A 13,098-nucleotide genomic window follows, 5' to 3' on the forward strand; every position below is an offset into this window, starting at 1 on the left:
TGACACTACCTATCAATTGTCACACGTGCCTCGCTAGCTACCGGCCTGTACGGATGCAGGGGGTGCCCGCCCTTTTTCCGGCTTTGAGGAAGCCGACACCCGACTTGTCTATTGAGATAGTGCTACCCACCCTGCTGCTCAGACGTCGTGAAGATGAGGATGCAATTGCAGGGCCACAGGGCCCCTGGGATTCCTCTTCCCGGCCTGGTGCGTCGTGCTCCCTGCGGCCGCGGGGACGTGTGCTACACCTCCTGACCAGGGCTAGCGTCTCACAGTCCAGAACGTTAGTGACCATGGCTACCTCTGCATGAGGACCTATCGCCTACTTGGATAGGTTTTTACTGACATCTTGTAATCCTGGTTGCGTCATGCGTTTGCTTGGGGAAGGTGGCAAGTCATATTTTTCACCATTGGCTGCTCCGTGGATGTTCGTGCAGTTCCGGACTGCAACCTCTATTGTGCGTGAGGGCGGCATCATAAGCCTATGGAAGGGCCTTCCTCCGGCAGTTCCGCGGGGCTTCTTGTACGGAGGGGAGTAGGTGGAATCAGCACTGGGACGCTTTTGGGCAGTGCGTCCTTCCAGTGCACAAAGACGTTCATGCTAAAAGGCCCGGGGGCACACTGTCGTGTGACTCAAAAAACTATATCCTTAGCATGGTAACCTCAACTTCCGTGTGTCTTCGTTGGCCAAGATGTTCACTGGACGCGGTAAAGGTGTACGGTGCTGTGCGCGTTCACTTGGTTTCTGTAACCTGGAGCGTGGTGCACATGCCACCGATGCAGTCGGGTGCAACGCAAGAGTATTTATTAATTTAATATATGCGCAGGCTTGGGCTTTACGGGCCATGCAAGGATTCCCCTATCACTGGGCGGCAGGCCTTGGCAGGAGAGTGAGTGCCTCGGGGGCCAGCAGATTTTAGGTTCAAGGCTATGGTCGGCATTATCAGCGGAGGTGTAGCGGCCGGTGTTACGAGTCCCCGCCAAAGACAAGACTGCAAGCCAAGGGCTCTCGACGGCAGGGGACCTGGGGCATCGTGGGCAATGTGGTCAAGGAGTCGGGTGTGGCAGGGCTGTGGCGGGGAGCCGCCCCAAGCATGGTGGGCCAACAAACAATCAATATGCTTATTGCACTTTTCCTAGGTGCATATCCTCCGTCTGGTACGTGTTGGGGAAACACTGGACCTACGGCACCCATGCCAAGCGGGTTTCAGGCGGGGTTTTGGCACCGCTCAACCTGGTCAGGTGGCATCGGATCGCGGGGCAGCCGCTGTTGATAATAGTACAGATTGACTTTGAGAAGGCCTTTGATAGGGTGCCTCGCGAGCATATGTGGCTTCGGTTGCAGGAGAGGGGGATTAGCGGCCCCATGCTAGATTCTCTGAGAAAAGCGTACAAGAAGGTGTCCATGGTGAATAAGGTGAATGAGAAAGTGGGAAGAGAGTTTGAGTCTAAGCAAAGAGTGAAGCAAGGGTGTCCTTTATCTACGGAGCTGTTTGGACTCTTCATTGAGACACTAGCTGATTTGATTGATACTCATGACCTTGTAGAAGCTGGAGTACGTAAGCATGACACACCCCTTGTGGACAGCAAGCGCGTCTCCCTTACTGTTGTATGCAGACGATGTTAGTCTGCTAGCGACGTCACTAGAGCGAATGTCTGAGTTGCTACATCTTGTGGACTTGTTTTGCGAAGCCTTTGGGATGGGACCAAATGTCTCAAAGTGTGAAAGGCTTGTTTTTGCATGTGATGGCACCCAGCAGTCGGAACTTAGCGATAGATGTCAACAGTTACGGCTATCAGGCCAGGTACGTACCTGCCAAAAATAGCGCTCGCTATCTGGGCTTGGTATACGGGCCAGAACGGCCTTTTAGTGCGTGCCGTCAGCAGTTATGTGATACAGGTCGGTCCGCTATGTTTTCCTTAAGCGCAAAGCTGGACAAAGTGAAGCTGTTTGCCCCCGATGTGCGAATGCGGTGCTTTGCAGCCCAAGTCCGAGCAATTCTGTTGTATGGCTGCCAGGCGTGGGGCCCTTTTGCGCTGGCAGAGGTCGTGGACAGGGCGGGAAGGCGGGGGGATAAAGCCAACCTTGCGGAGGGCATGTTCGAAGCCTGTTTGAAGGATAGCGCTGTCCAGCTGCAGATTTTCTTCATGAGGCAGGTAGTGGGGACGGCACGGCCATCCCACAGGCTGTTGTATGCGGAGCTGGCTGAACTCCCCTTACAGTATTACATGGTGAAACAGGTCCTCCGTTTCTGGAACCACCTTCAAAAGCAAGTGGGATCCATTGCTCATGCAGTTTTACAGCAGGAGATAACCGATGCTCTGACCAACCCGGAATGGGAGGGTTGGGGAACCTCAATGTTACGACCGTTTTCCTTCTTGGAGTGCAATGTTTGGAGCGGAATACCACAAGTCATGGGGGTAAAGGAGCGTGTTGACTGGTTGTTAAGTAGACCTCTCCCTGAAGGAGCGGTGATAACGGCACTAAGAGAGCGTTTGATGAGCGGCTGGGACCATGCGCGTCTGACTGTCTTGCCAGAGGAGTACCCATCAGATGGGAAGCAACCGGGAGTGCAAATGGTGAAGTATAAGCACTGGATGGGGCTGCCCTTTTCAGGAGCTGCAGCCGTCATGTGGCCAACACATGCTAAGGTTTTCATTCCTCGTTTAGCACATCGTAAGATAATGCAGTTTCGTTTATGTTGCTGGGCTTTGGAGGCAAACAGAGCACGAAGGGGCAAGTACCATGTCCCCAGGGAGCAGCGTTTTGCCGCTGTTGTGGTACTAATAGCCGAATCGAGGATGGAAAACACGTGTTATTGGAATGCCCAGCCTATAATGATATTCGTGCTGAAGAGGGATTCGATCATCAACAGAGCATGTTGGAGGCCATGAAATGGGAACCGGTACATCTGGCGAGGATGTTGGAACGTATGTGGGTTCACTCAGTTATCCCCTGTGGATGCTAGTCTGGGCTGATGTGCGGTGTTTCCTGTTCTCCGGGGCTTTTAGGCGTTAGATATTGCCCTTGGGCCCTCGGCTCGTACGGGTAGTTTTACAGGTATGGGGTCAGGCACTCCCAACCATGTAACACACACACATATCCTCCGTAACTGTTTCCCACGTGTTTACCTCTCCGACCTGATGTGTCTCACGTCCCAGACTCGCGCGGCACTCCTCACATTATCTCAGGTGGCTACTTATGACATTGTAAAGCACGAGGTAATGCGGCAAACAGGGGGTGACGACTATCTTCCCACATTCCTTGCAGCCAGTTTAATTACTGGGCTTGTGACCACAACAATAACAATCCCCGTGAACGTCCTTAAGACTAGAATGTTCGTAGCAGGTGCGGACGGGGCCCTGATGAGGGCATTTGTCAAACAATGTTATTGTCTTATGGAGCTAGTTGGAGCGGTTTCGCAGGCGGCTGTAACCAAAGGATGATGGCCTGAGGCATGACGGCTTGTACGGCTTCTTCAAGATTAGTTGATGCCGGATTCAGCGCTCCCTGAGAGCAACAGTAGATATGGCGCAAGGGTGTTTGCAGCTCACCTTTCCCATCCCTGCAGGGCTGGTCTGCAAATTATGCGGGGCTTGGACCACTGACAGCAATAAGATTCCTTATTTCCGAGCTGTTGCGTCTGCAATTAGGCCTCGACGGTTTGTTAGACTCTGGAGACCGAATTATATGTAGTTTGCTTGCATACACGGCAGTGCAAATCCATGATCCCGCCTTCATCCCTTTCAAGCTGACCACGTGCGTTGGCAGGAACATTTAAATGTGTAAGTTCTTGAGTCTCGTGAAGTCCTTTACATGCTTTTGACAATGAGTTCTTGCGTATACAGTACTATGGCGGCCATATAGTGTACAAAAAACTATGGCGGTGCCCTATGCTGTGGCCAGGGAGAATTTCTGGATGGCTGTAACCACTATCGAATGGCACATGTTCGTAGGGTTCCGTGTGCTGCCTGCGCATCTTGCAACTGGCTCATGGACTTATGCCGGGTTTATAGGGAACTTGACAATATCACAGCCCAGACGTGTCAATTCATCAAGCAAAATCATGTACACTACCAGCGTAATGACAAGACGATAGGACAAACATTAACTCACTGGCGGAGTTGCAGTGAGCTGTTGCGTGGCCGCATCATGTTATATTGCCGCAACGAATCTGTAAACCTGCTCCCAAGAAGACCAAACCGGACATATTGACTAAATGCAATCATACTGGAGGATGACGCCCTCTTGTTACACGAGCATACCACCCATTAAAGGCCAAGTCGCAAGCCATCTTCATAAAGACTTCACCGCTTTCTGGAAAGCAACCACGTGCGAAGCGTTCTCTGCCCGAAAATTCCCACTACACGATGAAACCCTATACCACCGGGTTCTGCGCCTTCGCAGAAACATCACATCCCTTAAAAGTGCAGAAAGGACTAAAAACGGACCACAACCGTCCTTGTGAGCATGCAGAGACAGCATGAACCCGAAAAGCAACAATCTAATCTGGTGACGGTACGTCGACAACAAGGTTGTGCATAGGCCAATAGCTTACACCCGTTCAAAACTACTCAACATGAGTTCAAGTGCGGTTCTTGTCCTCATCCTGCATTTCCGACGTCCAGAGAGTAAGGTTGTCCCTGAGAAGCTGCATGATGAGAGCGCTGTCCTTGTAAGAGTCCTCGCCCAGTGAATCAAGGTCGGAAATGGCCTCATCAAACGCCTTCTTGGCAAGGTTGCAGGCAAGGCTTGGCTGGTTCATAACCTCGTAGTAGAATACGGAGAAGTTCAGCGCCAGACCCAGCCTGAAACGTCACGCGGAGACAAATTAGAATCACGCTGCCCAACGGCACCTGGCTACAATAGAGCAATGAAACGCACCTTATTGGGTTGGTGGTTGGCAGCTCATCCGCCCTCAACTGGGCGTCCTCATACGCCCGCAAGGTCTTCGCTGCGGCCGCCGCTTTCTGCTCGTCGACCTTATATTCAGAGAGATAGCGGTGATAATCCGCCTTCATCTTCAAGTAAAATACGGCAGCCTCCGTGGTCTGGGCGCTAGGAATAAGATACTTATCGAGCAGGTCCAGGATCTCCTGGCAAATTTTGTCCAGCTCGCCCTCCACCACCGCGCGGTACTTCTTTATCATGGCCACACGCTTATCATTCCCCTTGGACTGCTCGCTCTGCTCAATGCTCTGCAGGATACGCCAACTTGCACGGCGAGAGCCAACCAAGTTCTTGTAGGAGACGGACAGCAGATTGCGCTCCTCGACGGAAAGCTCCTGTTCGGTAGCCAAAACTGCCACCTTCTTCATCTCCTCTACCATATCCTGGTAGCGCTCCGACTGCTCAGCGATCTTGGCGCTGTAAAGCGCCAACTCGCGCGAGGTACTCTCAGCTGCCATAGTTGTTGACGTTTCTGTTTGGGAAAGCGCCTAGACTAGTTCCCAGGGGAAAGCTTATGGCAGAACGGGAGCACCGATATGTGGCAGGTCGTAAAAAGAAGTGAAAGGGGTGCATGTACGGCACCATTCAGTCAAGCTCTCTTGTCATGAGGTACAGTTACATGGTTTTGAAAGGTATTTTCTGGTGTCCTGAAATGCAGATTAATTTTTTTCTTAGTAAAGCTTTCGCTCTATGTATTGCGTCATATTCGAGTTTCGCAGTTCTCAGGTTCCACCTTTCCATGCCTCCAGTTATGCAGTGCTCTGGCTCCAATCTTTGTTAGCATCCGTTCATGTTTGCTGGGCAATTAGCGAATTTCGTCGGTCCTTAGTACTACAGCGCCAAATGAAACGGTATTTCTCTAACCTCACAGCAAAAGCATCATGCATTAGAGAACACTCTAGCTGCTCACCGCTAAGACGGAGCCAGGATACAGATCGTGCGGAAAGCCTAAGTCCTTCCAAAATGTTTGCCCCTGAAATGTGCCCTTCAAATGCACGTAGCGGGCCACGAGCAACTTCAAGGTTAAGCGTCAAGGACTAGCATGGTTTGAATAATAGCCCGCGGTCAACATACAGAGGCCACTCCGTTTTGAGTAAGCCCACAATCTCCTCCAGACATCATGTTGAGTAGCTGGTGTGTGCAAAAGTGCAAATGTTTACATGAGAACGGTCGGCAGCAGATAGGATTGAAAAAATGCGGGAGGTTGCCGTACGTCATTGGCCTCCTTTTAATTCAGCTAATCTGTGCCTTATCATATCAATGCTGTGTTGCTCAGTTGTATTTGTCTATTAGTTGGTTTCTGGCCTGAAATTTATCAACTGGATTTGGTCGCTTTCATCCTGCCCAAGTCGCACTATGGCTGACCATTACCGTGCTCTCCTTCAGTCCAGCTCGGGCAGCGATGCTAGTGCTACTGCTCCATTCTTTGGTTTCATCGGCGCTGCTGCGGCGCTGGTGTTTTCATGTAAGTTGGTGGAAGCTGTTTTCTTGGACACAAAAACAAGCCCTCTTGACTGCTTGAGCACAAATAAAGGTCCCGTTGAACTCTTACGTATGGGTCGGAATTCTTGTTCATTTCAGCCTCCTCTTGTTTGAGGTCTTCTCATATGGTGGCCCGCAGGCATGGGCGCCGCTTACGGCACAGCCAAGTCTGGCGTGGGCATTGCATCTATGGGTGTCATGCGTCCTGAGCTGGTTATGAAGAGCATCGTGCCCGTGGTCATGGCTGGTGTGCTTGGCATTTACGGTCTGATTATCGCTGTGATCATCTCTACCGGCGGTGAGACTTGCGGTTTGCCCGAAGACTTTTTGATGCAGAGCCAATGAACTGTCTTAATTCGTGCAGTGAACCCGGTAAAGTACCAGCTCTTTGATGGTTTCGCTCACCTTGCATCTGGGTTGGCTTGCGGTCTGGCGGGATTGGCTGCTGGCATGGCTATTGGGATTGTTGGTGATGCTGGCGTCAGGTATGTTATCACAAAGCTTCTACAAAAGGTTGATAGCGTTTTTGATACAAGATACTTGTGCCTTGTAGGGCGAACGCGCAGCAACCGAAGTTGTTCGTAGGTATGATTCTGATCCTCATTTTCGCTGAGGCGCTGGCTCTGTATGGTCTGATTGGTAAGTACCAACGCCTTAAGAATGGGAGATGTTGAGTAAGTGCGATAGTTGATCACTTTTCCTGTACGTGCAGTTGGGATTATCCTTTCGTCCAAGGCCGGTGCTGCTGCAACCGCGGAGTAACATGACAATCCAATGGTGTCTGGGATCTTAACGGCGAAGGGTATGGATTTCACGTTTTACTTGGCAGTCTTGGGCTTTTACCTTATCTTCCAAGTCGTGTAGGTCGCTTACATGAGGCAGAACTTCTCGGGCAGCGTGGACTGGTGTGACGCAAGTGACATCTTGGAGGGACGCTGGCATGGGTAGTAGTGATGCATGCCGTAGATGTGCATATGACGGCTATCCTTTGCAACTTGCGTCCTATGATCTATGCGGCGTGTGTATGCTTATCCGTGAGAACCTAATCATTCTCCTGTCTTCGGACTTTGTACTGCTGTAACTTCGCTGGTAAATTATATGCGGCTCTTTTATAATCTCCTGGTGGCACTGGGGACCATTACCGGTGCTGGGTGGTCCATGGTGTATACGCAGAATCTTCTGCTAATGCTTTCCGTTCGGTAAGTACTGCTGCAGCTTTCAAGAGAGGAACTGATGTGTAGACTGACGATTAAAAGGCGTGTAATGGTCCTTTGGGCTTACACGGCAGTGGCTCGGGCGGTCATTCTGTTCACCGGTCGTTTCCCTTGCTTGCCTTTTCGAGGCTTTTAAATTTTTATGGCTCAGCACCGATAGGACAACGGTAGAAAGGTATGTCCCGATGGTTGCCTGGCATTTGCAGAGTGACCACATCGTGAGCTATGATCTGCCCCACGAACTACCAGGAAATTCACGAACCTGCAGCAGGATGTAACCTTCAGCATGCTGCATGGTAGGGGATGAATAATCAATACAAAGAAATGAGATTGACTTTGTATCAAGAAACGAAGGAACAGACCAGAGTTTTCGCCAAAGTGACCCATAACGCTGATCAGTTACAATGTTTGTGAAGTTCAACAGATAAAGAAACAGAAGATGCTCAAGATAAAAGGAATGAAGAGCTTATTGTGCAGCCTCCAGCCAGTAGCTGACCAGGAGTGCTGCATCGTGCAGCATCGCCCGCACACGGTCGAGGAGCGTCTGGTTGAGTCGCTCCACCACTCCGTTCTGCTCCGGGGTGTACGGCACCGAGTGGGTGTGTGCGGTGCCGTGCTGGTGCAGCCACTGCTCCAGTTGCTCGGCAACGTACTCACTGCCGTTGTCGCTGTGCTGCATGTGCACCCGTGCATGGTTCAGGTGGCGGGCCTCCAGCTATGTCACCATGTCCTGCAGGACTTCGCCCACAGCACTGTCCAGCAGGTCAGCAAGTAGCGTGCACCCCCTCGGCCTATGGTCGGCATGGGCCCGCACAGGTCAGAGTGTACACACGCACTGGAGGTCGTGCTGCAGCCAGTTGCTGTGGCTGGGGTGGGCGGTTGCGGTGGCCTTCACGGTGACACAGGCCTCGCAGACGGCCTCCACCACCTGGCACAGTGCCGCTGGAGTGACCTGTGGTCCCTGCACCAGCTGCTTGCTGATCAGCTGCTCCAGCACACGGTAACCAAGGTGGCTGTACTGGCAGCGCAGGTGCTGTGCTGCCGTGAGTTCGGCGACTGAGCATTCAGCAGCCCTGGGCCTGCCGTTGCCTGGCTGCCCTTTGCCGTTGCTGTCACTGTCCAGCTGGCCTCCATTGGTGCGGCTGCCGGCGGTGCTGCCACCACAGGTGCTGGGGATGGCGGTGGCACTTCTGCCAGCGCTGCTACCTGCAGCCTGGCCCCCCCCAGCTCAGTTGCCCGTGGTGCCGAGGGCATAGACGGTGATGTCGGTCGGCGCCTGCAGGTCCACATCCATGCATAGTGCCCACGCTCACTCCATGCGGTGATAGACGGGCTGTTGTGCGGGAGGCTTATGTGTGAAAACCAGCAGCCCGTCTTGTCCGTGCTCACACAGTGGCGCTATGTGGAGCAGCTGCTGCAGCACCACAGCCTGGAGAACGCCAAGCTGCACGCCACCCCGCTGCCTCAGGGCACGCATGCTCTGCCAGCCAGCAACACCCAGACGACAGTGATTGATGGCAGTGACTACCGTGCACTGATGGCCGAACTGAACTACCTCACCATCAGCACACACCCGGACATCACACACACTCTGAGCATGCTCGTGCGACACATGCCCGCCCCCACCAAGGCCCACATGGGGCTCGTGCTGGGAGTGCTGTGCTACCTATCTGGCACCCGCACACTCAGGCTGTGGTACCGTTGTGACAGCAGCAGCAACACCAGCAACTTCGGTGGGTACAGCGACACGGACTGGGCCAGCAACCCAGCCACCCGCTGGTCCACCATGGGCTACACATTCATGCTCGGCAGTGCAGCGGTCAGCTAAAGCAGCCAGTTGCAGCGCACCGTGGCTGCCTCGTCCGTGGAGTACCAGGCCGCCACGGCAGCCATGCACGAGGCACTATGTGGCTGCGCAAGCTGGTGGCGACCTGGACCTGTCACCAGGCGCCGTCAACATCCAGCTGGATTCACAAGCCTCGGCAACAACCCCATCACGTCGGTGCGCTCCAAGCACATCGATGTGCACCACCACATCGTGCGAGAAACGACCACGCACGATGAGGTTAAGCCCAGCTATTGCACCACCACCACCATGGTGGCTGACATTCTCACCAAGGCACTGGGCGAAATCAAGTTCGTGCACTGCCGCACGGTGCTGCGCGTCACTTAGATCACCAGACCACCGTGTGAGGGGGAAATGGAAAAAATGCTGAGGGCTTAGAGGAAGTGTGTTGAGCTAGGAGGGCGCCAAGGGTGCGTGGGCAGGCGCCCGAATGGGCAGGTTAATGCCTGAAGGGGCACCGTAAGCAGTGCATACGGTGCTGTGCAGTGCTGTTTTCCGTGTGTGTTTGGACTGCGGCACCAGACTGCAAAACCAACAGGCTGAAGACTGGCAAGCTGCGATTGTGTCTGCTGAGCGTTGAGCAGCTGGCCTGGACCGCGGACTTGCTGGCCGAGCCCCTGCTGTATGCCGGTAACGGCACCTCAGACTCATACGTTTATGCCCAAGCAAGGGGCTGTCGGTGGCAGGTCGCGGACCTCCAGACTGCGTGTAATGGCCAATGACTCTTAGCCGTGTCTGCTAGGTTCCAGTGAGACACCGTCTGTTCAACAGGTTATGAGCCCCGGCTTCCTGCCTCCCGTGCTCTGACAAGCATACCTCCCACAGCATCAGCACTGCTGCAACAAGCACAGCTCTCACCATGTTGACACTACCCATTAATTGTCACACCTGCCGCCCTAGCTACCGGCCTGTACGGATGCAGGGGGCCCCCACCCTTTTTCCGGATTCAAGGAAGCCGACACAGGTTGTTCATGTTTTTTAAAGAGGCGGTTCTGCTGGGATGCTCCAGATCATAACAATTACTTCCTGGCATCCTTGCATTTCATGCTACAAAATTCGGTGCAAAGATGTTGGTGGTGGGTTGTTCCACTGTGGGCTGCTCGCCCTGAGAAAGAATGGGCACTACGGGCTTTGCCAATTAGTGATTGTTATTAGCATTAATACATTTATTCAATTCTAAACTCTAATAATCGGTTTATCCAACTTATGCACAAACTTACTGCAAAATTTGCGAATTCATGTAAATGCCAAGGGGCCCATCATCAAACCTACATCCACTTTACACATTTAAACCACACAACCACCAAACACCCCCACCGAACAAACCATCAGGATCCTCCACTTTGCCATGCATGTGCCATCAGAATAATACTAACAAAAGTGATAGTGAGCCGAGGAAAGGAACCCTTGCCAGTTTAAATGGGGGGGACAAATGGTACAACTCGACTGTAATCACCAATTCAGATGCTTAATTCTCCATACTGGCATTCTTCTTTGACTTCGTTAATTGCTTGTAGTTTTCTGTAGCAACAGGTAGGAATGTGTGGGCAACTTGCACTATAAGACCAATGCAACAGAACAAACGTTTTTGGGCGGGGCCCCAGCGCGAAGCGCCCAGGGGGGCCCCGACCTGTAGGATTGCCCATGTCCGTGTGTGTGTGTGTGTGTGTGTGTGTGTGTCTGTGTCTGTGTCTGTGTCTGTGTCTGTGTCTGTGTGTCTGTGTGTCTGTGTGTCTGTGTCTGTGTCTGTGTCTGTGTCTGTGTGTGTGTGTGTGTGTGTGTGTGTGTGTGTATGTAACGGACCAAACATAATATCTCGCCTGGATGAAAGGCGCTATCGGTAATATGTAGCATTCTCTATTGCAAGGTATCTCGCATGTAGCTAACAAAAATCGTATGAGCACAAACAACTTTGGCTGCCTCAATTGACCGAGCTCATAGTCACATCAACGCCTCTCGGGCTAAATTAAGCTCAAAAAGGTGCTGTGTCTCTCATCATTGATTTCCGAGATGACAGCGTATGATAACTTGAACACCCAGCTTGTGTTACCATTTGCCCGCACGGGCATTCCGACTTGCCACCAGCAGGCCGACAAATTTGCTTTCATTTCTCTATGAAATGCGCAAGCTGCTCATTTGTACATTTACTTTAGCCCATGCTCAGGGCCTCCGGAGACTTGCGGTGTGCCCCGATGAAGCCCGCGGCTGTGGGGCGGATTGCTGAGGCCACTGGCGCTTCGGGGATAAACATCACAGACAGCACCGAAATTCACCCAGCTTGCGTTACCATTTGCCCGCACGGGCATTCCGACTTGCGGTCTGCCGCACTGTCCATGCGGCATGCACCTGGGATGGATGCGATTCACGTGGAGCCCGCAGAGGGTGCCGACGATTCCGCCGGTGCAAGCTTAGCTCTCACACTATCAGCACTGCTGCAACAAAGCACATCTCCCACCGCGTTGACACTACCCATCAATTGTCACACGTGCCACGCTAGCTACCGGCCTGTACGGATGCAGGGGGGGCCCGCCCTTTTTCCGGCTTCGAGGAAGCTGACACCCAACTTGTCATACTTGAAAAGCCACACAGCCCACTTGCAAGCATGTGGGCCTAAAACTTTCCAAGGACAGGGGCAGGAGAGGGGGTAAAGTGCCCAAGACCACCTGGCCACCGACAGCCCCCCCAACAGCCCCCCATCCCCCCCAAGACCACCTGGCCACCGACAGGCAATCATGATAGGGATGAGCGGGAGCCAAAGGAAACATTTAAAAGCATTATGGAGATTACTATGAAGACCTCGTTGCGTCACATCCGCCTACGATGACCTCGAACACTTTGTTCAGTCTCTCACCTTTAGTAGCATTTAACCGAAAGCGTAAGGTGAGCAAGGCGCGATCATTGACCAGATCGTCCAAGGCGATTGTGGGAGCTGGCTTGCAAAAGGCGCAGGAAGAGAAGTGCCCTGAGCCTTGTGACTCAACAGGGACAGTGACCATACATGTGTGTGTGTGTGTGTGTTTGTTTGTTTGTTTGTTTGTTTGTTTTACATGGTTGCGGGTGCGTGACCCCTTACCTGTAAAACTACCCATACGAGCCGAAGGCCCAAGGGCAATATCTACACGCCTAACAGCCACGGAGAACAGGAAGCACCGCACTATCAGTCTAGACAAGCGCCCAAAGGGGATAACTGAATTGCGGTGAGCCCACATACGTTCCAACATATTCGCCAGACGTACCGGCTCCCATTTCATGGCCTCCAACATGCTCTGTTGATTATTGAATCCCTCTTCAGCACGAATATCATAATAGGCTGGGCATTCCAATAACACGTGTTTTTTGGGCGGGGCCCCAGCGCGAAGCGCCCAGGGGCCCCCGCCCTGTAGGATTGCACATGTCCGTGTGGCCGTGTGTACAGGGTGTTTCCACTTGGCCGCACTCGAACATTAAGTTCAAAAATTCATCTGTTACAGAATGCGCACATTCTTCCTATACAAAAAGCTCAACCTCAGTTGACAAAGTTTTCCACTTGGTAACCACCAAATATCAAATTGCAAATCTTGGATTAGTCTAGGATCGATCCATTGCAAATAGATCATATGCGCTGG

General features: G+C 52.6%; 2 protein-coding genes across 2 annotated transcripts; both read left to right on the forward strand.

Annotated features, from left to right (window-relative positions):
* The first annotated feature begins 5,606 nt into the window (after window positions 1-5,606).
* On the forward strand, window positions 5,607-7,798 carry VOLCADRAFT_107886 (uncharacterized protein). The gene is made up of 5 exons (XM_002957892.1): window positions 5,607-6,416; window positions 6,573-6,731; window positions 6,798-6,918; window positions 6,987-7,072; window positions 7,146-7,798. Exons 1-5 carry the CDS (start codon window positions 6,308-6,310, stop codon window positions 7,193-7,195), a joined length of 525 nt encoding a protein of 174 aa, XP_002957938.1. The 5' UTR covers window positions 5,607-6,307; the 3' UTR covers window positions 7,196-7,798.
* Window positions 7,799-11,137: 3,339 nt separating this feature from the next.
* Window positions 11,138-12,317, forward strand: VOLCADRAFT_99111 (uncharacterized protein; the record flags this gene model as incomplete). The annotated part of the gene is made up of 3 exons (XM_002957893.1): window positions 11,138-11,205; window positions 11,658-11,893; window positions 12,220-12,317. The coding sequence occupies 3 exons, from the start codon at window positions 11,138-11,140 to the stop codon at window positions 12,315-12,317; spliced, it is 402 nt and encodes a 133-aa protein (XP_002957939.1).
* Between the last annotated feature and the right edge of the window lie 781 nt (window positions 12,318-13,098).

Source organism: Volvox carteri (assembly GCF_000143455.1).
Source record: "Volvox carteri f. nagariensis unplaced genomic scaffold VOLCAscaffold_82, whole genome shotgun sequence".
NCBI lineage: Eukaryota > Viridiplantae > Chlorophyta > Chlorophyceae > Chlamydomonadales > Volvocaceae > Volvox > Volvox carteri.